Source organism: Zophobas morio, unplaced genomic scaffold (assembly GCF_036711695.1).
Source record: "Zophobas morio isolate AGI-343-1 ecotype UQ-CSIRO unplaced genomic scaffold, CSIRO_AGI_Zmor_V1 ptg000021l, whole genome shotgun sequence".
Lineage (NCBI taxonomy): Eukaryota > Metazoa > Arthropoda > Insecta > Coleoptera > Tenebrionidae > Zophobas > Zophobas morio.
In genome coordinates, this window is record NW_026972126.1 from 11,899,044 (window position 1) to 11,923,680 (window position 24,637).

At 34.7% G+C, this 24,637-nt stretch overlaps 2 protein-coding genes across 8 annotated transcripts in view; one reads left to right on the forward strand and one right to left on the reverse strand.

Moving 5' to 3' along the window:
- Positions 1-4,591, forward strand: part of LOC135131977 (stress-activated protein kinase JNK) — a 40,815-nt gene extending 36,224 nt beyond the window's left edge. For all 7 annotated transcript variants that reach the window (XM_064059863.1, XM_064059864.1, XM_064059866.1 and 4 more), the window contains exon 8: positions 3,186-4,591. The gene's annotated coding sequence lies outside the window, so the exon portion shown is untranslated. The remainder of the gene's footprint in view (positions 1-3,185) is intronic.
- Positions 4,592-4,845: 254 nt separating this feature from the next.
- LOC135132485 (protein bicaudal C homolog 1-B) lies at positions 4,846-22,964 on the reverse strand. The gene is made up of 7 exons (XM_064060603.1): positions 22,713-22,964; positions 22,412-22,663; positions 17,759-17,913; positions 17,478-17,708; positions 17,032-17,425; positions 16,361-16,976; positions 4,846-5,672 (listed from the first exon to the last, which is right to left on the reverse strand). Exons 1-7 carry the CDS (start codon positions 22,933-22,935, stop codon positions 5,261-5,263), a joined length of 2,283 nt encoding a protein of 760 aa, XP_063916673.1. The 5' UTR covers positions 22,936-22,964; the 3' UTR covers positions 4,846-5,260.
- Between the last annotated feature and the right edge of the window lie 1,673 nt (positions 22,965-24,637).

Here is a 24,637-nt window from a genome sequence, read left to right on the forward strand (position 1 = left end):
AATTAAAATGTCGCAATATCGAAATATCAATAAATTGTAAAATCGGAAAATTTGGAGAATCGAAAAACCGAAATTTGAAAAATTCAAAAACCGAGAAATCGAAACAATGACTTAAAAATTGACAATTCGAAATAGCCCAAAATCGGAAAATTAAGAATTCAACCTTTGCAATTAAAAAAAACTGAAAACTTGAAAAGTCGGGAAATTGAACAACTGAAAAATTAAGATATCGAGATCTCGAGAAATCGAAAAATCGAGGCATCCAGAAATCGAAAAATATAAAATTTATAAAATCAAAAACTGAAAAATCGAAATTATCCAAAATCGAAAAGTTGAGAATTGAAAAATTTACAATTATGAAAAATTTACAATTAAATAAAATGCGAAAAATCGAAAAATCAAGACATCGAAATCAAAAAATGTAAAATTGAAATAATTGAAAAATTGAAATTTCCCAAAATTGAAGAATCGACAAAAGTAAAAAAATTGAAAAATCGGAACGTCGAAAAATTGAAAATTCGAAAAATCGTAAAACTAAGAAATTCTTAATATAAAAAAAAAAAATAAGAAGTCGAAAAGGATCGAATTGAAAAATTGAGAAGTCGAGAATTTGAACAATGGAGAAATTAAAACATCGAAATCTGAATAAATCGAGAAATCGGAAAATCGAAATATCATGAAACTCAAAAATCTAAAACTCAAACACTCGAAAAATTTTAAAAGTTGCAAAATTGTATTATCGAAAAAGTAAAAAATCGAGAAATTGAGAAATGGAAAAATCAAAAATTTAGAATCGTTAAAATTGAGTAAATAGAAAAATTGTGAAATCCAAATCAGCCAAATTCGAAAATTTAAGAATTGAAAAATTTACAATAAAATTAAATAGAAATTGAACAATCGAAAAACTGAAAAATCGAAAAATTGAAATATCAAAACATCGAAAAATTGAAAAACTGAAACATCGAGACTTCAAAAGATCAAAAGATCGAGAAAGCGAAAAATTGAGATCAATAAAATACGAAATGGAAAAATTGCAAAATTTAACATTGAAAAAAATCGAAAAACTGGAAAAATCGAAACATCATGAAACTGAAAAATCACGAAATCAAAAGATCAAAAATTTTAAAAATTGATAAATTGAAGAAAAACAAATAAAAAACCTGAAAAGTCGAGAAATTGAAAGATTCCAAAACTGAAATAAGAAAAATTGGGTAAATCGAAAAGCCGAAACTCGAAAAATTGGAAAACCGAGAAATCAATACAAAAATTGAAAAACTGAAACATCAAGAAATTGAGACGTCGAAAAATCGATAAATTGAGAAATCCAAATCACCCAAAATCGAAAAGTTAAGAATTGAAAAGTTTAAAATTAAATAAATAGTGTGGCGGCACAATAATATAAGCGAAGTAAAGATAAGTCGCTCTGTAGCCTAGTGGTCAAGGCATCGGCCCGGCAAGTGGGAGATGTGTGATTCAATTCCCACCGGGGCAGCAAACAGTTTTCTTCGCTTACCTACAATAGAAATAGAACAACAAAAATTGAAAAACATCGAGAAAGCCAAAAATTGAGAAGCCAAAAAGATACGAATTGAAAAATTACAAAATTTAACATTTAAAAAAATCGAAAAACCTGAAAAATCGAAAAATCGGGAAGTGGAATTGAAACGAAAAATTAAAATATCGAAATATCAATAAATTGTAAAATCGGAAAATTCAAGAATCGAAAAACTGAAAAATCGAGAAACTGAACAATTCCAAAACTGAAATGAAAAATTGAGAATTCGAAAAAATAAAAAAACGCAACATCGAAAAACCAAGAAATCGAAACGACAAAAATTGAAACATCAAAAGATAGCGAAATCGAAAAGTCGAAAAATTAAAAATTAAAACATTGAAATCTCGAGAAATTAAAAAATCGAGATCCAGAAACTATAAAACAAAATTAAAAAATTAAAGTATCGAAAAATGACAAAATCCGAAAGCTGAAAAATTTAATACTCGAAAAATCAATAAATCGAGACTCTGGAAATCAAAAAATATAAAATTTAAGAAATTGAAAAATTAAGTTCAATCGCAAGATTGAAACATCGATAAATCTAAACATCAAAAAATTGCAAAACTGGAAAAAACAGAAACCGAAAAATTGATAAAAAATCAGGAAATTGAAGAATCGAAAAGTTACAAATCGGAGGATCGAGAAATCGGAATATCATGAAACTCAAGAATCTACCACTTAAAAACTCGAAAAATTTAATAATAAATATTCCAGAACTGAAAAATATAGATTTCAAAAATTGAAAAATGGAAGAAAAATTGGGAAATAAACCTGAAAAATCGAGAAATCGAAAATTGTTATATCTACAAGTATAATTTAGATTTTTTTTTCCAAAAATCTCGATTTCTGGGATAAAAATTCAACACGGATTCATAAATCACAAGTACAGGACTGTTACTTTTGAACATTTAAATTTGATTAAATTGACTATACTTATTAAATACTGTAACTATAATTGTTTACTTCAGTGCTTTGAATCGTACTTTTTGGAATAAAAAAAACAAAGTGTGAAATTACTGACAACAATATTACAGTTTTTGTCAGATTTTCGTGTTAGTAAAACGATAAATTTCATTTTTCATTTGGGATTTTTACATATATCAAGTTGGTTGCCACCCAAATTACTAGATTTACATAGCCCACCTTTGTCTAAAATCATCCCGCCGCTATGAACTGTGATAGAACTTGCGATGATGTGCCAATTTACTCGAACTTCCAATTATAATACGATTTGCGATCCCCGTAGAATCGATTCATAATGGATTACGTAGGTCGTAGGTGGGCATTAAAAGCAGAGTTTCAAACTAATCACTCTGCCTTGTGTTTCAGGTTCTCGGTGAACGATAAGCTGATTATGGCCAATGGCGTACGCACTATTCGCTGAAGCTGTGTGTGGTTTTATTTATAGAACAAACTGACCCTTGATAAAGCAGTAAGCCCTCTATAGAGTCAGATTTACTATAACAAAAAAACTCAAAAAGCTTCAGGTTTAAGGTTGGCTGCACCGTCGCAAAGCCTACTCGTTACATCTAGATTAATGGTTGTGTGTATGTCACATGGTCTGTTAGCCTTTTGCCATTTAAGCGCTACTAATGATATATATTGGATTTTAATGTGTGTTGTTTTTCAGGATTTGGGACGTGAAGCACAAGTTGCAATTTCAACTAGTCTAACTTATTATATTATTGAAAATATTAATGACATAAAGCCCACCATAAAGTAGATGCTGATACCAACTAAACAGACAGAGAATATACATAGTGAGCTGTGTTTGTTAATACATTGACAGTGAGTATAAGACTACACACGGGTCCCTTTTTTCTATCAACCGGAAACTTTATATATCCTTAATCAGTATGTGTGATATTGATAACTTAAGACTAATTTGTATTTTGACCTTCTTTTCCAACTTTTTTATTTTTCCAAATAAACAAAATAAGATTTAAGCAACGTATTTTTGCAAGAAAAATCAGCAGATACAGATATACGAAGCATTGTTTGAAGGAGCGTCGTTTTCGGACAATCATTCAGTTCATTCAGTTTCCATTAAAAATACAAATTAGTAATAAATGTATAACAAAATAATAAATATTAGGTAGTACCTAGTTATTATAATTATTATGGTAGTCTTGTTTTTTCTTTTGTCATTATTATTTATTTTCTCGTTCGAGCGCAATATTTTTCTATTAATAGGTACATCTGTTTTATAACTTTATTAACTTATTTTTGCTCTTTTTAAAGTTTTATAGTTATATAGACATATAAATAGAGTTAGTGAGTATAACCATTTGAAACTAAGGTAGGAACATCAAGTTGAAAATGATAAACGTTTACATAATTTGGAGTCAAATTGTGTGAAACTAGCGGAGAAAATTACAATAATAACTTTATGTACTTGTGAACATCCGATCCAAAAACTGTAAAAAGTGACAATTAGTGAATTTTATAGGTGGATTTATTTTTTGTTGTTTATTACGATTTTGTTGTGTTTTTAAAAATGGTAAATTCTTTTTTATTTATTCGTGCAATTTGTAAACGTCACCGGCGGTTACATTTTTGTTTTAACCTTAATTCTTTCATTGTGATTAAATCGTGAATGTGCAAAGACTTCTAAAAGAATAACTTAAGATAGAGAAGAGTTGCGTAGTTTTTAAAGTTTTTAATGTAAATTTTTTAATTAATTTATTTTGTTTTTTAAATAATTTATTTAAGATGATCGTTTTATTGTTTCTTTCTCTCTTGAAGAATAATGTAAATAACTTCTCAATTAGACTTACTTGATTTTTTCGACTTTCCACTTATCCTAGCTAAAACAAAACATTTTACGCGTAGACGACAAATTGCAAATCGGTAGAATATTTTTGTGTAGGTGATATCACCTTTCATTCTGTTCTTGTTCTTTTTCGAAGACACATTCTAGAGTGTTTTACCGGTTTACAAGAAAATTATTAAAGAAATCACGTTTAGTAATTTGTAGTATACATACAATGCTTGTATTGTTCTGCTTTGTAAATAAAATAAACAAAGTAAACTGATTATGTGTCTCGTTGATTCATTCATACACACTTTTCCATTCCTTTAAAAATACAGTCAATTAGAGCTGGCTGTGTGATTATAGGTTATGTTGTAATAAAAAAATGCATCAATATCTGTAATAATCCATTAAGCATCAATCAATTACTTAGTAGTTAGTTATAAATATTAATAATAAGTATAAATATAGTAAATCTTACATCACATTGTATAAATTGTACAAAAGTTTCAATTTATCTCGTAAAATGTTCAACACTAATCAAAAAATCAAAAAAGCAAATTAAAACTTTTGCTTACAAAATCTAACCTTAAAATTACGCCAGTTAAAACAACCATATGGCGAAGATTCTAACACAGCTTTACGATCATCATAAAATATCACAAATCGACTTGTTCATAAAATATGTACATCTAAAACTCCAAAGATGGCGCTCTCGTAAATTATTCCCCTACAACAATACTCGCGATCTTTAAGTAATAATTTACGAACATTCATAACAAGCGGAGTCATTCCACAATCACCATAACAAACAACCTCCATAAATGACCAATCAAAATCCGTTAACGACACAAACATTAAAACAAATACATTCAATATCATACAAACTATAGTCACATCAAAACTGACGGAAAACAAGAGGGCGCCACTTAAACTTGGTACTACTCTACAATCTACCAATTCTCTCTCGGGCTAGTGTCATGAATGGGCGACGACGACGAGGTGCTCTTGCGTTCGGCTCCAGGTGCTATCGCGAACGAGCTGGACCGCTTGTTCAGTTCGGTGATGGCCATCAGCATCTTGCGGCGGCTGCCGAAGGCTGTCACGCCGATTGTTACGAGGTCTTTTTCTGACAGGGTGGCGAAGGTGGCCAGGTCGACTTCGTTCTGTACGAATAAGGTGACGTATCTGTCCAGACCCAGGGAACTGAGCAGCGAAGGGAGGTCCGACCAGATGCTGGTGGTCAAGCGGGTGACTAAGTGGGTTGGAGTGTGGTCCAGGATGTTGCTCGTGTTCATGGTTATTCCCGATGTGGATGGGAAGGTTTCGGGGGATTTCCAGATGTCGTCGTCCTTTTTCAGGAGTCTGAAGGGAGTAATATACTGAGCATAGAATGATTCGAAAATGTTTTGATTTAGAGTTGACTGCTACACTATTGTTGGCAGTGATTGGAACAATTACTTTTAAAAAGTGATGCATTACTTCAACAATTTACATTGGTGGGAGATTTCAAAATATCTTATTGGTTACGTGTAAATGTATCGTAAATTTTAGTCCACCCATAATTACGTACGGACGCAAATCTTTAATAAAAAGGATGTTCCTAAATACTTAGAAGATAATGTAAACTTAAAAGTCTGTCTTTAATTGCCTCTTACTTGGCGTTGTGACTTACAGATTAAATTTAGAAAACCTTACAGAGTGGACACTATAAAATTATATTGTCGGATTGTGAGGGGTTTAAAAGGACGGGCTCTATCGGTTATCTGCTATAGATTTGACTGGACCAGAAAAATGGCTAAAGTTTGTTTGACCATAAATTTTAAATATTCTGTCCCTGTTTACTCAATTATTTATTAAGATATTTTATTTCTGTAAAGCGCAATGGATTTTTTAATACATTTTCTACTAATTTACCTTTTTGAAAATTTAAAATTGATCCATAAATAGCGAAAATTTTAAAAAAAGGAAAAGCAGTCTGAGTAGGGTTTTTTACGCTCGTTTCAACGGTGTGCCAAAATAAGTTTTACCTTTGCAAGTACTAGCCCCGCCCACCTGTCCTCTATTTTCTCAGAGGGTATGGCGTTTGCCAAAATCAGTCTTATCTGAGTAAGTACTAGCCCCACCCACCTGCCCCTATTTTCTCAGAGGAAATGTCATTTGCCAAATTTGGGCGGGGCTAGTACTTACTCAGATAAGACTGATTTTGGCAAACGCCATATCCTCTGAGAAAATAGGGGGCGGGTGGGCGGGCCTAGTACTTGGTATGATAAGACTGATTTTGGCAAATGACATATCCTCTAAGAAAATACGGATGGGTGGGCGGGGCCAGTGCTTGGTAAGATAAGTCTGATTTTGGCAAATGACACTGAAATACTCAATGAGTCCTAAGATTTTTTCTTATTTTTAAAGGAAAACATACTCAGCGTCCCTGAGATTCTTTTGTATTCTTAAAGGAAAAGACATTAGTGACCTCGAGATTCTTTCGCATTAAAAAAAATGCACCAGCGACCATCTAGAGGGATTTTGGCAAATGACACTGAAATACTCAATGAGTCCTAAGATTCTTTCTTATTTTTAAAGGAAAACATACTCAGAGTCCCTGAGATTCTTTCGTATTCTTAAAGAAGAAATACATTTGGAGTCCCTGAGATTCTTTTGCGTTCTTAAAGAATGTGAAAGAGTCTCGGGGATCTTAGATTCTTTCGTATTCTTAGAGAAAAGAGACACTAGAGTCCTCCGAGATTCTTTCACACTAGGGAAAGACTCTGGAAGTCCTCGAGATTCTTTTGCCATTCTTTAAAAAAAAAAGACTCTTAGGTCCGAAGAACATTTCTTATTCTTAAAGGAAAGCACACTTAGGGTCCCTGGGATTCTTCCGCACTAAAAAAAGTCACTAGGTAGGCTCGAAATTCTTTCAAATTAAAAAAAGTCACTAGAAGTCTTCACGATTTTTTCATATTCATAAAAAAAGACACAAAGAACCCCCGGGATTCTTATGCCATTTTAAGACACAAGATTAGATTGTTTCGCATTCTTAAGGAAAAACACAAGGAGTCCCCGACATTCTTTTGCCATCCAAAAACGGCTAGGGGCCCCTGGCATTCTTTAATTTTTTTTCTGGGGAGCGGACTTCGCGAACATGATCAGACATGACACGACCAGGTTTAACTAGACTTGATTTAACCTAATTCCACCTGACCTGACCTGGCCTGACTTTTTTGGACATTCTTAAAAAAGACACTAGGAATCTGCGAGATTTTTTTACATTTAAAATAAAACACAAGCTTCTCCCCCCAGAAAAAAAAACAATATTTTTGAGTATTTGGGTTAAAAGTAATTGTAAAAGTGACTGAATTACTCATTACTTGAAAAGGAATAAGTAATGAATTACTTGTAATTGAATTACTTCCAATCACTGATTCTGGGTCACATTGATTAAAAAATTGTGACGTTTTCTGTTAACACCACCAAGATCAGTGTGCGCATGCGCACTTATAGTGATTTAGGGACAGCAATTGTATTACACTCTCCCAAGATCGAGTTGAATTAGTTTTCCCCTTAAGCAGACAAATTTAGAGAAGATTATAGATTCTTCACTTTTTGTGAATTTTGGGTATTTATCCATAAAATATTTTTTGAACTACATCGTCACCATTTATATGGTAGAGTGTAAATATCATGAGAATAACATGCTACGTTCTGAAATGGGACCAATTTAAAAATATATTTTCTGCAATGCTGTTCAACCACAAACAAAAAACAAAACAGACGGGCGCTAGCGGTACAACCAGCCTGTACAGTTTCCTCCCCCTAAATTGGCAGGTAAACCCGTCCGGACGCCTTTATGTCACTAAGTCGTTTTATATTGTATTCTTCTCAAAATATTTCCACTCTAGCTTTGCCGACATATTTAATATCTCATCGACGTTTCAGAACTCACAGAATAAATCTCCAAAACGAATGGGCTGACTCTTGTGATGCTTTCACCGTAGTTTGAGAATATTGTATAGACGGTAACACTCTAACCAACCTTTGTTCTCCCCAGCAAAAAATTAATTACGTCATCTCAAATTTTTGCTAAGTGTTATTTAAAAAAGTAAATAATATGGTTCTACCGAGTGTCTGGAAAATGGCCGATTAACTCTCCGCTACGCTCTTAACATTCATCACAATAACTTGTAAAGAAACCTTTACTTAATATTTCTCTCGCCCTTTTATTTCCGGAGAAATTTAAAGGAATCTGGTGTTTTGTTGTTAGATGAACTTGAAAAAATCTTTTGAGCTTTCAGTGTTTTATTTTTTATAAATTCGAAAAAGTCGCGAGTGCCGCAGTGTTTTCTTTTTTTAATTCGAGAGATTCTTGGGTACTCATGGTATATTATTTCGAGAGCACCAAGAGATTTCTTTTGTAGATTATTTAAAACAATTTTGGGGGACTTTGGTGCTCTATTTTTGGAAAATTCTGACCTGTCCTGTTTTTGAGTTAATTTTGGAACCCTCGTGTGTCTTTTCTTATAATAATTTAAATTTTTCAAGAGGATACATCATTGGCTAAAATCAGTCTTAACAGGTACTAGCCCCGCCCACCCATCCTTTTCTTAGAAGGTATCTCATTAGCCAAAATCAGTCTTATCTTAGCAGCTACTAACCCCGACCACCCACCCTCTCTTTTCTTAAAAAGTATGTCACTTGCCAAAATCAGTCTTATCTTATTAGCTACTAGGGCCACCCACCCTATCTTTTCGTATAAGGTATGTCACTTGCCAAATTCAGTCTTATCTTAACAAGTACTAGTGCCACCCACCCACCCTCTCTTTTCTTACTGCCCATTCACAATGGACATAAGGCATAACAAGTACATAAAGCTTACATAAATACATAAAGTTGAAACGATGGAAAACGCGTACCCCTGTTCACAGTGGACGAACGTAGTTCTTATGCTTATGAACGTTTTATGTAATCCTTGCGTGCGTACACAAAGTTGAAATAAGTTCAACTTTGTGCACGAATTATGTCAAAATTATGTTAAAATCTAGGGACTTTTGAATGCTGCTATTGAATTCCCTTCGACAGTTGGCACTTGGCACTTCACACCTTTGATTATATTATACATATAAATTATAATGAAAGCTTCACATTGCGAGTCTGTTCAGTACTGCGAGTTATCAAGTTCGAATATCGTATGAAATTGTAGGTTAGATATTTTGATTGACTCAGTTTGAGGTTAGCCGTTTCTATGTTTAGCCGGGAGTTATTCCGTTCTGCGTTTGCGCAGTTTAACAATTCTTACAGAGTTCACTCTGTCCACTGTGAACGTAGATAAACATAAGCCAGACACAAACCAAAAACGTAAATTATGTTATGCGCTCGTTCTTATGTCTTATGTCCATTGTGAATGGGCAGTTAGAAGGCATCTCATTAGCCAAAATCAGTTTCATCTTAACAGCTACTAACCCCGACCACCCACTCTCTCTTTTCGTAGGAAGTATGTCACTTACCAAAATCAGTCTTATCTTAGTAGCTTCTAAGCCCGCCCACTCATCTCTCCTGTTTTTAGAAGGTATCTCATTTGCCAAAATCAGTCTTATCTTAACAGCTGCTAAGGTAAAACTAATTTTGGCAGATGGCATACCCTCTAAGAAAAGAGAGGGTAGGTGGGCGGTGCTACTACCTGCTAAGATAAGGCTGATTTTGGCAAATGACATATCCTTTAAGTAGTAAGGTACCTGCTAAAATAAAATCAGTTTTATCTTAGCAGCTACTAGCCCCGCCCACCCGCCCTCTCTTTTCTTAGAAGGTATGCCATCTGCCAAAATTAGTTTTATCTTAGCAGGTACTAACCCCGCCCACCCACCCTCTCTTTTCGTAGAAGGTATGTCATCTGCCAAACTTAATTTTATCTTAGCAGGTACTAGCCCCGCGCACCCACCCTCTCTTCTCATAAAGACTATCTCATTAGCCAAAATCAATCTTACCTTACCAGCTACTAGCCCCACCCACCCACCCTCTCTTTTCATAGAATGTATGGCATTTGCAAAAATCGATTTTATTTTAGCAAGTTCTAGCCCCGCTCACCCACCCTCTCTTTTCTTAGAATATATGTCATTTGCCAAAATCACTTTTATCTTAGCAGGTACTAGCCCCACCCACCCGCCCTCTCTTTTCTTAGGGGGTATGTCATTTGTCAAAATCACTCTTATCTTAGCAGGTATTAGCCCCACCCACCAGCCCTCTATTTTCTTACTGGATATGTCATTTGCCAAGATCGATCTTATTTTAGCAGGTACTAAGCCCGCCCACCCGCCCTCGTATTTTCTTAGAGGAATCTCATTAGGTAAAATCAGTGTTATCTTAGCAGGTACTAGCCCTATAATAGTGTAAAGGGCGGGTGGGTGGGGCTAGTGCTTGCCGCCCACCCGCCCTCTCTTTTCTTAGAAGGTATGCCATCTGCCAAAATTAATTTTATCTTAGAAGGTACTAGCCCCGCCCACCCACCTTCTCTTTTCTTAGAAGGCATCTCATCTCCCAAAATTAGTTTTATCTTAGCAAAAGCCTAATGGCATACCGTTGAAGAAAATAAAGGGTGGGCGGGCGGGGCCAATACTTGCCATGATAAGACTGATTTTGCCAAATAATATACCCTCTACACTTCATTTTCTTAGAATGTGGCAATATTAGTCTTATCTTAGTAAATACTAGCCCCGTCCGCTCGCCTTCCATTTTCTTAGAGAGTAGGTCATTTGCCAAAATCGGTCTTATCTTAGCAGACACTAGCCCCGCCTAGCCGCCCTCTTTTTTCTTAGAGGATATGTCATTTGCGAAAATTGGTTTTATCTTAGCAGGTATTAGCCCCGCCCACCCACCCTCTTTTTTCTTAGAATGTATGTTATTTGCCCAAATCTATTTTATGTTAGCAAGTACTGATGACTAACTTTTACAAAAAATTATAATTTGGAAACATTACGAGCTTACTTGTATGCACAAGGCAGGAATTTTTAACATCTTCTCTACTATTTAGTTGGTTATGCTTTAATGGATGTATCCTTTGTTGGTTTTGGTTTTGTTTGTAATTTTCTAAAATAATTTTTAACTAAATAAAACAAAAACAACTAAGTAACAAAAAACAAAACAGAAGGGTACTGGCAGTCCAAGCCATATAGTTTCCTCCCCCTAAATTGGCAGGTAAACTCCTCCCGATGCTTTTATGTCACTAAATCGTATTATATTGTATTCTTCTCAAAATATTTCTACTCTAGTTTTGCCGTCTTAGAGAGAAAATCTCCAAAACTAATGAGCTGACTCTTGTGATACTTTAAACGTTGTTTGGGAATATTGTATAGACGATAAAACTCTAACCAACCTTTGTTCTCATCAGCAAAAAATTAATAACGTCATCTCAAAATTTTGCGAAGTATTAAAAAAAAAATATGCTTCCATGCCTTTGATTCATAACTGCATTTCTATTTTTAGCCAATTTTCCCTCTAGAAAGATAGTGACGTCATCGCTTAAATTTACTGAACAAGGTTAAAAAGTGTATATACTGGGTGAGTCACTAAGCACGTGTTCCTCGATATCTCATTAATTATTAGAAATAGAAAAAAGTCGAGGGCCAAAGTTGTACGATTTTTTGCGAACTATACGCTAAAATTATTTTGAACTATTCTGTTTTTAGGGCGTAACAATGTAGTTTTTTTCAATGAAACACTCTATACTTTAATTTTTTCAATTATCTTTGAAATTATGACGCCAGGTTGCCATGTTATTCCAATTTTCTTACAAATAAAAAAATACAGTAGGGTTATTTCCAAAATTTGTCTTACAACATTTTGTGGGAAGATAAAGAAAAATACGCGATTTGTTGTGGTAAAATCAGACTAAATTTTCATTTACAACAGAATGTTATGAAAAAATTCTAAAACTTTAAAATTTTCAAGTATCGATATTTCAGTTTTTTTTTTTTTTCAAATATGCATCTTATTCTAGTTTTTCTTCTCTTTCCTTGCCCAGTATTCTCTACATTTAAAGTTGATAGTTACTGCGATTTTTTACTTTTTTAAGAGAAGAATCATTCCAATGATGTAAGCAATCATGTACCTACTAGGATAAAACCGATTTTGGTAAATTACACACCCTCTAAGAAAATAAAGGGAAGGTGGGCGGGGCTAGTACTTGCTAAGATAAGACCAATTGTGGCAAATGACATAATCTCTAAGAAAATAGAGTGGGTGGAGGGCCTAGTACTTGCTAAAATAAGACTAATTTTGATGAATGATGTACCTTTTAAGAATATAGAGGGCGGGTGGGCGGCGCTAGACCTTGCTAGTGTAAGACCAAACGCTATATTTTTGGAATCAGCACGTCAAGATCTGTAACCTTGATTTTTTTAAGAATCTTTAGACGACTTTTTCAGAAATGAAATTTTCCTCTGTGTAAACCCCCATTATACAAATTTCGACCCATTTTTGACGATTTTCGAAATTTAAGTAAATACATTTTCTTGTAGATTTCAGAAGTCATTCCTTCGATAACTCCAAACGTTCTTCCAAAATCGCCCATTGAAATATCGCAATTTTTGAAAATTTCATAAAATTCCAATTTCACACCGAATATTTGGAAAATATTGCTCCGTTAGCATAAACACGCTATATTTTTGGAATCAACACGTTGGGATCTATATCCCTGAATTTTTTGAGAATTTTTAGACGACTTTTTCAAACATGAAATTTTCCACTATACCCTAACCGCCCACCCACCCTGCCTCCATTTCAGTGATTCATTTTATCTAGTTTGAACGAAAACTGTCTTATACTGAACAGAAATAACATCGTTAGAATGAGAACAGCGTGGGTGGGCGTGGCTAGTACTTACTAAGATAAGACTGATTGTGGCCAATGACATAACTTCTAAGAAAATAGAGGGCGGGTGGGCGGGGCTAGTATTTGTTGAGATAAGACTTATTTTCGTAATGACCGAACAATATTAGGAGTAGTCAGTGGAAAAATCAAACTTAGCCCCGCCCACCCACCCGTTCTTTAATTTTTTTCTTCTGAAATAATAAATGAATCTTATAGGAAATAGTATACCGTAAAAATTAGGATTAGCGCCTTTTTTTATTTTTTTTTAACAGTCTACGTTGTATTAGTTTCCTTTCCAACTCTACAAAAGAATATATAATTAATCTCGCCCACCCTCCCTGCCTCAATTTCTGTGATTCATTTTATCTAGTCTGCTAGGATAAAACTGATTTTGGTAATGGTTTTAACACAATTTTGTAACACTAATGTAAATCTTGAGGTAAAACACGTGGCGGAAATCTACTTATTCAGGATAAACTCATTTTAGTAACGATATGTAAAATTCTGGATGACTATTATTATTATTCACACTTCATAATTTCTCATTCGAGATTTTAAAATAGTCCATTAATGGAATTTAAACTAATCTTAAACTGAGCTATTTTGGAGACATCGTGGACTTGAAACGGGAGGGATATTTTACATTTTATTTTGTATTACGTTTATATATCATTTTCTTACAGCCTGAATATGAACATTTATTCCCGAAATATGTCGCTCTAGAGCGAAGCGTTTCCGAGACCTCGTTATTTTGATTTTAACCATATTTAATATTTGTCTGCTCTGTTTATTTCATATGTATTATAGAATTTTGATGAACTCATTTTGATTTAATCAATAACTCGAATTAATGCATAATTTAATATCATGTCACTTCTTTGTTCAATTATCGTTATAAATTCTAGAGACATTGTGGTGTCCTGGTTTGAATCAAAATTTCGCTCTGAGGGGAAAAATCCGCAAAGTCAACACAAACACAATGAAACATATCCAGCATTTTCGAGTTGAGTTTTTACTTTGTACAATACTTTATAAAATAGAGGTCGGTAGTAGTATTTGTTAAAATATGACTGATTTTGGTAAATCAGTGAACAACATTAAGAATAATCACTGGAATTAAGAGGGGGTGGGTGGGCGGGGCTATTGTTTGCTTGTAAAAGTTTCTATATGAAAAAGTTAAACTAGCTATTACCTGCAAAGATAAGACTGATTTTGGCAAATGACACTCCTTCTAAGGAAAGAGAGGGTGGGTGGGCGGGGCTAATACCTGCTAACTTAAAGCTGATTTTGGTAAATGACATACCCTCTAAGAAAAGAGAGGGTGGGTGGGTGGGGCGAGTACCTGCTAGAATAAGACTGATTTTGGCAAATGGCTACCCTCTAAGAAAAAAAGGGATGGGTGGGTGGGGGTAGTATCTGCAAAATAAGAACGATTTTGGCAACTGATATAACTTCTAAGAAAAGAGAGGGCTGAGGGGTGGGGCTAGGACCTGTTAAGACATATTCTCTAAGAATTGAGTTTTTACTTTACACTTTTTGCAAGGACACGTACATATATCAACTTGGATTAGTCAATGGTAAATGACTGACCAATAATAAGAGTAATCACTGGAATGAAGAGCGGGTGGGTGGGCGGGGCCATTGCTTGCTTATTAAAGATTCTATATGAAAAAATTAAACTTAGCCCCGCCCACCCACCCGTTCTCTGATTTTTTTCTTCAGAAATAAGAAATAAATGTTATAGCAAATAAGTAGCATAACAAAAAAATTACGAGTGACGCTTTTTTTTAACAGCCTACGTTCTATTAGTTCCCATTCTCACTTTACAAATAATATTAGAAGTAGTCAGTGGAAAGTCAAATTTAGCCCCGCCCACCCACCCGTTCTTTAATTTTTTTTCTCCTGAAATAAAGATGAATCTTATAGCAAATAGTATACCGTAAAAATTACGATTAGCACTTTTTTTTATTTATTTATTTTTAACAGGCGACGTTCTATTAGTTCCCTTTCCCACTCTAAATACAAAAGAACATATAATTAATCCCGCCCACCCTCCCTGCCTCCATTTCTGTGATTTATTTTATCTAGTCAATGAAAGGTGGTCTCTCAGAAATAAAATCCTTAGAATAAGAACAGGGCAAAAGAAGATATAATTCACCCCGCCCCCATTTCAGTGATTCATTTTGTCTAATCCGAATAAAAGGTGGATCTTAATTGAAGACAGATAAAATCGTTAGAATGAGAACAGCGTGTGTGGGCGGGACTAGTATAAATGACATGCCATTTAAGAAAATAAAGGGTGGGTGGGAGGGGCTAGTACTTGTTAAGATAAGACTGATTGTGGCAAACGACATACCTTCTAAGAAAATAGAGGGCTGGTGGGCGGAGCTAGTACTTGTTAAGACAAAATAGATTTTGGTAAATGATATCTTCAAAGAAATAAGGGTGGGTGAGCGGGGCTAAAATTTGCTAAGCTAGGCCTGAACAATATTAAGAGTAGTCACTGGAGCGAAGAAGGGGCGGGTGGGCGAGTCTACTGCTTGCTCATAAAACTAGAAAAAAGCTAAATTTTGCCCCTTTCTACATTTAACTGAATTATTTTATTTAGTGTAAAATGGAAATTAAAAAATAACAGTATCGTATTCCCAAAATTTTCTCAGAAATTAGAGTGAACCGTTCCTGATATAATGAATAAAATAAATTGGCTCATTCTTTAATTTTTTGAGCCACCTGTCTAAGCAAATCTAAAAAATATGAACGCAAGGATAAATCACAAGTAAAAACTGATATTTTGCATGACTCATCATATTGTGAACATTTTAGATAGGATTTATTCGGCAAAATTTTGAGCGGACGTCATCAATTTGTAGGAGGGGATAAGCAAATATATTGTGATTAAAAATTGATTATGCTTATCATAACTTTAAAACATCTGCAAAATTTTAATGCATTCGGTTTTGAAGATTCAAAATTTAATTGCAAAATTTTGATTTTTTTCCAAAAATGGATGTTTTGGGTAGAAACTCAACACGGCGTCATAAACTACTTGTTATTCATGGGAAGACCCATGGCTGCGGAGTTTGGAAATATCGGGCTACGTTGCGAAGATGGGGTACAGCGTATAATATGCGGCAGGTCTTTTGGACACTGAATTTAGTAAACATTTCAAGAAAATTAGAAAAATATTTACTTACCCTGCTGGGCTCGTATGGCTGATCCCGTATCCTGACCAAGTACCCGTCGGCACTCTATAAGGCGAAGGTGTCAAACGACTCTGCATTGCCTTGAAACCCGCAAGACGCTTGCTCTCGTACCCTTCATATCCACCCACCTTCTTCTCGTTCATCGACTGATAATCACTAGTGGTAGGAATCTCGCTCTGAGGCGACATCGAGCTGCGAGGACTCGCCACAAAACTACTCGCACTACTGTTGCTCGAAATACTAGACAACAAACTGGTGTCAGCCTGGGCTTGGTCGGTCTGGAACGACTGAAATCCGCTACTGTGAGTCGTCTGCTGCAGCGGTGCTTGTTGGGTCATGTTGTACATGAACTGAGGCTTCTGTGTCATCCCGACGAACGGAGGATTGTGACCCATATTACCGGCGGGATAATGCCAGGTGAACATGGGGCTCAGCAACGGCGACATAGGGGACGGAGTTGGGTTGGTAGGAGTGGGAAGAAGCTCGTGATTTGGAGAAAAAGGTGACGAGGGTGGTGCGTTGGGGATGTGGTAGAGACGAGGGATGTCGGCTTGGATTGCTGGGTCGTCGACGCCCAGAATTAAGTGGCGGGCCTTGTAAATGTTGCCTGAAATGGGAGAAACGGTGTCAACATTTTTCGACTACAAGAAAAAAACACTTACTTGCTTGTCTCTCAATCCCCTTGATGATGCACGCCTTAATCATCTGCTTGGTCTTCTGCCTAATCGTAATAGTGACGTCACAACTCGTCTGAATCTCGTTTATCTGTTCAGATCGGATCTTCAAATTCGCCGAGTCCTCGGGTAGATCAAAAATGATCAAAAGAGGTAAACTTCCAATCAGCAGCTGACGAGCGGTGTACACATTGTGAATATTCCCCGAAATATTAATATTACTTTTCTTCAAACTCGGAATATTCTGATCATGCGCATCAGGAAACATAATCTGACATTTAGTATACTGCATTATAGATTTCAAATTGGAGTGGTTTTTCCCTAAGACGATTTGGTGGTGCTGCGGGGAAATCTGGATCGACATTTGCACCGGAATTTGATTCTAGAATTCACCACAAAGTCATCAAAATTACTAGTAAATCTTGGAAACTCACCACCAAACTTTCACACATGTATTCCATGAGGAGGATTGTGGCTTGCTTAACTTGATCCACTTCCCACTCCACCCCTTTTACTAGAACGATAGTAGCGTGTAGCTTCGACCTGGTTTTGAACATGACCTGCACTTTGTACTGTTCCTGGATTTTGATGACGTAAGGGCAGGTGTTGTCGATGTTTTGAGCCATGATGGGGGGTTCAAACCCGAAGATCAAGGGAATGAGTTGCTGGAATGGAAGGGGGTACTGTGGTGTTAAAGTGGATTAGAGTAACGTACCCGAACGCGACTTCTGGCGGATTCTACACCCTCCAAGTCCCCTGAAATCGACACTTGGTTGCTTTTTTCCATCGGGTTGGACCTGTTTGAGTCGGGAAAGTGTACATGGCATTGGGTTTCTTCCATGACTCTTTTGATGCTAAGTCCTCCTTTACCTGAAATGGGGCAAAGACGACGTGACTACTTAGACTATTCTGGGACACCCAGGGTCGTGACCACATTCATTGTAGAATTTTTCAACAAATACAGTTTGAATATCTTTTCACTTCTCGTGTAAACGAGACATTTCATAGCTCCTAGATTATGAAAAATCAGGTCTTCCGTTTCCGTCTGTCCATCCTCCGTTGGCGATTTTATTACACAAGTAATCTCCTAGGCTATTGGACTACTATGAAATTACAAAAACTCTATCCAAAATTTGCCTATTTATCTCTACCTAGAATCTGATAGTCAGTTCAAAATTTTAATAAATAAATATTTTATTAAATCAGTCTTATTTTTCACACTGTACATCAAGGTTCTTGGAAAAAAAAAATGCAAACCCTTTGAGGTTATACTGATTACGATAAAGGCTAATAGAATTTTTTATCGATTCACCCCTGTCAAAAACTTAATGACGTCACCTCAAAACTTTGTAAAGTCAGTCTTATTTGAAATATGCCATGTAGTCTCTTTATTCATTTCTATCTTTTAAAATTAGTTATACAAAGTAAAAAAAATAATGAATGAAGCAATTTACTTAAAACAAAAAGGCTGCTAATCTTATTTTCCTGAAATTCTAGTCGCTATTAAGTCCCTGTGATCGAAAAAAAATCAAGTGGGCCATGAAATTTATTTTTAAAATAATGATGTTGGCAATGCAGCTATTTGACATTATATTTGACAGTTATTTATCTGTGTAAAACTGAAACTCGTTGGTGTTGCCAACATTATTTTTTTAACATTAAATTTCAAAGACGACTTTTTATTAGACGATATAGTATTGGACTGTATCTATTCAAAGTAGTTTATTTATGCCTGCCAAAAACTTGCTGACGTCACCTCAAAACTTGTACAAGTGGGAAGAGCATTGCAAATGCTTATTTAACACCAGCCCAATAATTTCTACATATTTTATTTACAATTCAATAATATAGAATCAAGATGGGGGTGGATGGGCGGGGCTAATACTTGCATATAAGACTGTACAAAAAAGCTAAACTTAGCTCCGCCCACCTCCTTCTCCGTTTCACTGACTTATTTTATTTACTCTTAAAATGATTTGAATTTTGATTTGACAAGTAATAGAGTCCAAAATTTAAATCAAAGTCAAAGGTGGCCCCACCCACCCACCCCTACTCCGTTTTGATAATTAATTTTATTGGCTCTGAGATGGAAGCTGGATTTTATGTTGAGAAATGACAGAATCTAGGACTAATTTTTTTAAATAAAATTTTGATTTTTATTCGAAAAACCACTTCGACGTCAGCGTTTACATATAAATATTTTAAAATCATATAGATACAATGAGGTACAACTGTAAATCTCGCCCTTCTCCGGACCAATGAACTGATTTATTAAGGTGGAGCTTGTCTGAGTGGGACGAGCATCACCCAGCACCCCTACTCTGTTTTGGTAATTCATTTTATTGGCTCTGGGACGAAAGTTAAATTTTATATTGACAAATAATATAATTTGGGGCTAGGCTTTTCATAAAATTTTAATTTTTATTCAAAACACGATTTTGCCATCAGCGTTTACATCGAAATGTTTAAAAATTATATAAAATAGACACAATGGGGTACAATTGTAAACCCCGCCCCAATTTTCCGGCCAATGAAATGATTTATTAGGGTGCAGCTTGTACAAGTGGGAGGAGCATTAGTAATATTGTCTTTTAAATATAATTATCACGTCTGGTATGCTTATTTAACAGCAGCCCAATAATTTCTAGATATTTTATTTACAATTTATCTATTTTTTATAAAGAGTTTAACAGAATCACCCGTGATTCAATATTATAACAATGTTGTTATTAGTTACCAATATTAAGAGCATTCATTAGAATTAAGAGGGGGTGGGTGGGCGGGGCTAATATTTGCTTATAGGACTGTACAAAAAAGCTAAACTTAGCTCCACCCACCTCGTTTCTCCATTTCACTGACTTATTTCATTTACTGTTAAAAGGATTTAAATTTCAATTTGACAAGTGTCGAATCTAAGATTTAAATCAAAGCAAAAAGTGGCCCCACCCATCCACCCCTCCTTCGTTTTGATGATTCATCTTATTGGTTCTGAGAATAAAGTTACATTTTACATTAACAAATAATAGGACTGTATTTTTTTTTTTTATAAAATTTTGATTTTAATTTGAAAAACCACTTGCTGTTAGCATTTGCATAGAAAAATTTAAAATTCATATAAAATAAACACAGTTTTAGAATTATTTATACAGATTACAGAGTAAATAAAAAAATTGAAGCAATTTATTTCGTTGATTAAAATAAAAGAGTTTGTCCTTATTTTCCTGAAATTCTAGTCGCTATTAAGTCCATTATCATAAAAAAAAAGTTGTCAAGAAGGCCATGAAATTTATTTTTAAAATAATGATGTTGGCATATTCAACATTTTATTGGATAATTACTTGTCGGTGTGAAACTGGAACCCGTTGTTGTGGGCAACATTATTTTTTTAACATTAAATTTCAAATAGTTTTTTTGTCACTGCCAAAAACTTAATGACGTAACCTCGAAATTTTGCAAGGTCAATCTTAGTTGAAATGATTAGAAAACCTTGCTTCTATGTCCATGTAGTTTCTTTATTCGTTTCTAATTTTTAAAATTAATTATATAGTGTAAATAAAAAAATGAATGAATGAAGCAATTTACTTAAGTAAATTAGTAGAGACTACAGTTTCAGGAAAATAAGACTTTTTTCTTTAAAGAAAGTCTTATTTTCCTGAAACTATAGTCTCTACTAAGTCCCGATGATCGAAAAAAAATCAAGTGGCACGATACTCTCTTGTAGACAAATAAAAATTTTGTAATTAAGGTCCGCTTCTTTGGCTCACGACGAATAAAAAAAATCATCAGAATTGAGAAAGGGCGGGTGGGCGGGGCTTATATTTGGTCTGCTTTTTCTTAATATACATAGCCATCTTTTCACAACAAGAAACTTAGGACGGGGTTAAAATGGTACATTCTTTCAAGGAAATATGGATTTTGCAATTATTTTGCATTTTAAACATGTTTTACCTTTTATGTTGTGAAAAGAGTACGTATTTTAAAACAAAAAGGCAAAATGTAACCCGCCCACCCGCCCTATCGCAATTGTGATGAAATTTTTTATTCGACGTGAATCAAGGGAGCAGAGCTTAACTGCAAAATACTTATTTCTTTGCAAGAAATTAAAAACATGTTTTTGAGTATCGTGTTGTTCAAAGAATACTATGTATATCAAGAAAAATAGGCAAAATATTAACCCCGGTCACCCACCCCATCTCAGTTGTAATGATTTTTTTTTATTCTTAGAAACTCGAAACACGTTTAAAACTTCATTACTATTTAAATTGGTACAGGTATGGATGGGGCTTAATCTTTGGCTTTAATTTTTTCTTAATAAACATAGTATTTTTTGAATAACACGATAGTCAAAAACATGTCTTACATGGTAATTTCTTGTACAGAATTAATAAGGATTTTGCAATTAAATTCTGCTCCTTTGGCTCTCGACGATAAAAAAAATCATTCCAATTGAGACAGGGCGGGTGGGTGGGGCATATAGTTTGCCTTTTTTCGTAATATACGTAGTCGTCTTTTCAGAACAAGAAACTTAAAACATGTTTAAAATGGTAAATTCTTTTAGACAAATACGGATCTTACAATTAAGCCCCGCCCCTCGATCTGACAACGAATGAAAAATTCATCACAATTGGGAATTGAGATCGGGGCGGGTCTGGGTGGGGCCTAATCTTTGGTTTAATTGTTTTCTTAATATACATAGTATTCTTTGAATAACACGATACTCAAAAATATGTTTTCAATTTCTCGTAGCTAAATAAGGATTTTTCAGTTAAGCTCGTCCACTTTTCTTCTACAACCTCATTAAATACAGCAAAAGTTTGAACAGCTTATTTTTAGGATTTTTTATAGAAAGTAAAGAAACAAAAATGAATCAAGCAATTTATTTGATTGATTAAAATAAAAAAGTCTGAACTTATTTTCCTGAAATTATAGATAGACGGTATTAAGTCCAATATCATCGAAACAAAGTTGTCAAGTAGGGCATGAAATTTATTTTTAAAATAATGATGTTGGCATTGTAGCCAATTGCAGCTATTTGACATTTTATTTGACAGTTAAGTATTTGTTAGAATGAAATTGAAATACGTTGTTGCCAACCTAATTTGTTAACAGTAAATTTCAAAAATATTTTTTTTACATGGTATGTTTGTCTGCGTCAAAAAACTAATGAGGTCATCACAAAACTTGACTTTTATTTTGACGCAGTTCTCTGAAAGAACGTAGCATGTTCAGACATTTAAAATTATCTTCGAAAAACTGTAATCATATAGACTTAAAGAAATTTCTCTTTTTCTTGTTAATTGCATGACGAAGTAGAAAAATAAAAATAAAAGTTATAAATAAAAAATAAAGTTACAAATATTTCTCGTACCTATGATATGCGAATGATCCGTGTAGCTGATGTCCATCTTCATGGTCACGCGATTGCACCTCGTGTACAAAATGGTCATAATCCTGTCTTTAGCGGCGTTAACGTCCTCTTGCTTTCCAGCGATCCTCACATGAGGATCCTTTTTGGATTTAGCCCCCAATTTGAGTTTGTTGGGCCAAGTTATGTAAGTGTCAGTGTCTTCCATAATCTTCGCGAAGAAGACGTCTGCGGGGATAAGCGCATCGTTGTCCCCTTGAAAACACCCCATCAAACGACCACCCAAGACCCAAAGTGCACTCACCGCTCAGCATTTGCTCTAACTTTTTTCGGTCGACCCTGAACCGGTCCTGGTACAAGTCCGAGATATCTTTTAGTCCGTGTTTGGCGACGAAGTCCCTTAATTCCTCCCTGGAACCCCAGTTGGAGTTGAAACCGGAAGTGGCCGTGCCGCTTTCGGACACTTCGGATAACGTGTCTGAATTTTTCACCTCGATTGCCCGAGGTGCTAAGTAATTGCAAGACATTGCTTGAATTTTTTTATTTGTCGGGTTTTTCACAGTCAAACTAGCCAGCCATTTGATCGCCACCTAAACTGAATTTTCACGAGCTTTGAAAATGGCCGGGATGGACGTCTAGGTGACACTATTTCGGGGTTTCGCGCGACTGAGAGCTGCGCTTCTAGATAAAATTTTTTGCGAAGTTTTTGCTATGAGGTTTTTGTAAATGCTCATCGTGTGGTGGCGGCAAATTTTAAAATTGTTATGTTTGTTGAATATGCTATAACTGTTTGTTGTATTAGGTAAACTTAGACACGTTGTTATCCCCGTAACACCGAAAAGTATCAAAACTACGAGTCCCGTTTAGGATTAGCCCTAAATCCGTTAAATTAGTGTGCGATAGATCGTCAAGTTAGGTTGTATCAGGTCAGGTCAGGTCAAGTCAGGTCAGGTCAGGTCAGGTCTGATGATTATACAATAAGTCTGTGCTACTTCTTGTGGAAAAAGTATTCGAGATCCAGAAAATATGATAGTGAAACCGTTTCCAAGGAAGATCTAATTCCATAATAATTTCAACCTACCGTACATTACAGGAGTGCCAACGTGACTTTCGGCGACTACTTAAACTTAATCAATTACCTTTTGATGCCTGACATTAACTGTATCACTTCATAATATTCTGATTAAGCGTTGACGTTTAACAACTCAGTTGGAATTTTTAGTTGTGGCTTTGTCTATCTACGTCATGGAACCCCAAATTTTAGCGAAATAATTATATCCATTGTGATTCTATATGTTAGTTCAAAATCAAAAATCCACCAAAACCGCAGTTTCTACGAAAATGCAAATGGCAACACTGCCAGTGTCAGTTTTAGTGATTTATTCGCATGTAAATTTATTTGAGGTTATGTTCCATTTCCTTTTCATTGACAGTTCCTTTCCATTTTTACTGCAACTTCAAAAAATCTGTAGTATCAATCTTAGAATAAGTAACCATCAGGGTATTTTTTAACTGCATTCAACAGGTAGTGGATTTTTATAAATGTTTTGTGACCAAGAACCATTTTGCTTTTTTTAATGTATGTATAACATCAACACTAGCGATTTTTTATAAGAACTGCAAAGTTTGAACTGTTTTTTGATTTTTGCAAAGGGTTCGTTTTATTATTTATAATTGATATAATATTGTTACGTGGGTTTAATAAATCCTTGCAAAAGAAAAATAACTGTATTTTTCTGACAAGAGAGTACAATTTTTCAGTCTTATTCAATTCTTTTTTTTTTCATGGATATCTTGTAACAATATGTTGGGTTCGTGCAGGGTCAGGAATATGTATTTATTTTTAAGATATCGCCACAAATAACGAAGAAAATGACATTTTGATCCTGGCGCCTCCACCATTTTTCGTAAGTTATAATGTTTGTTCAAATCGACAGTAACATGATTCACTTGGGTCTAAAGTCTGATTCACAGAATCAGGATTTGCCTTTAGTAATTTTCGCTTAAGTGTTATAAAGTGGCTTTCAAAGTGAACATAAAATAATTTGTGAATCTATTTTTTTGTTTTAAATTTTAACGCGGTACAATATTTAAAGTATTATTTTAAATGAAGCACACGAAAAACGGCTCATAAAAACAAGTTCCTACTTTTATTGTTTGTGATTACGTATTCAAACTTCTATTTTTCAAAACATAGTCTGCCGCAGAATTCTATTTTAAAGTCAGTTT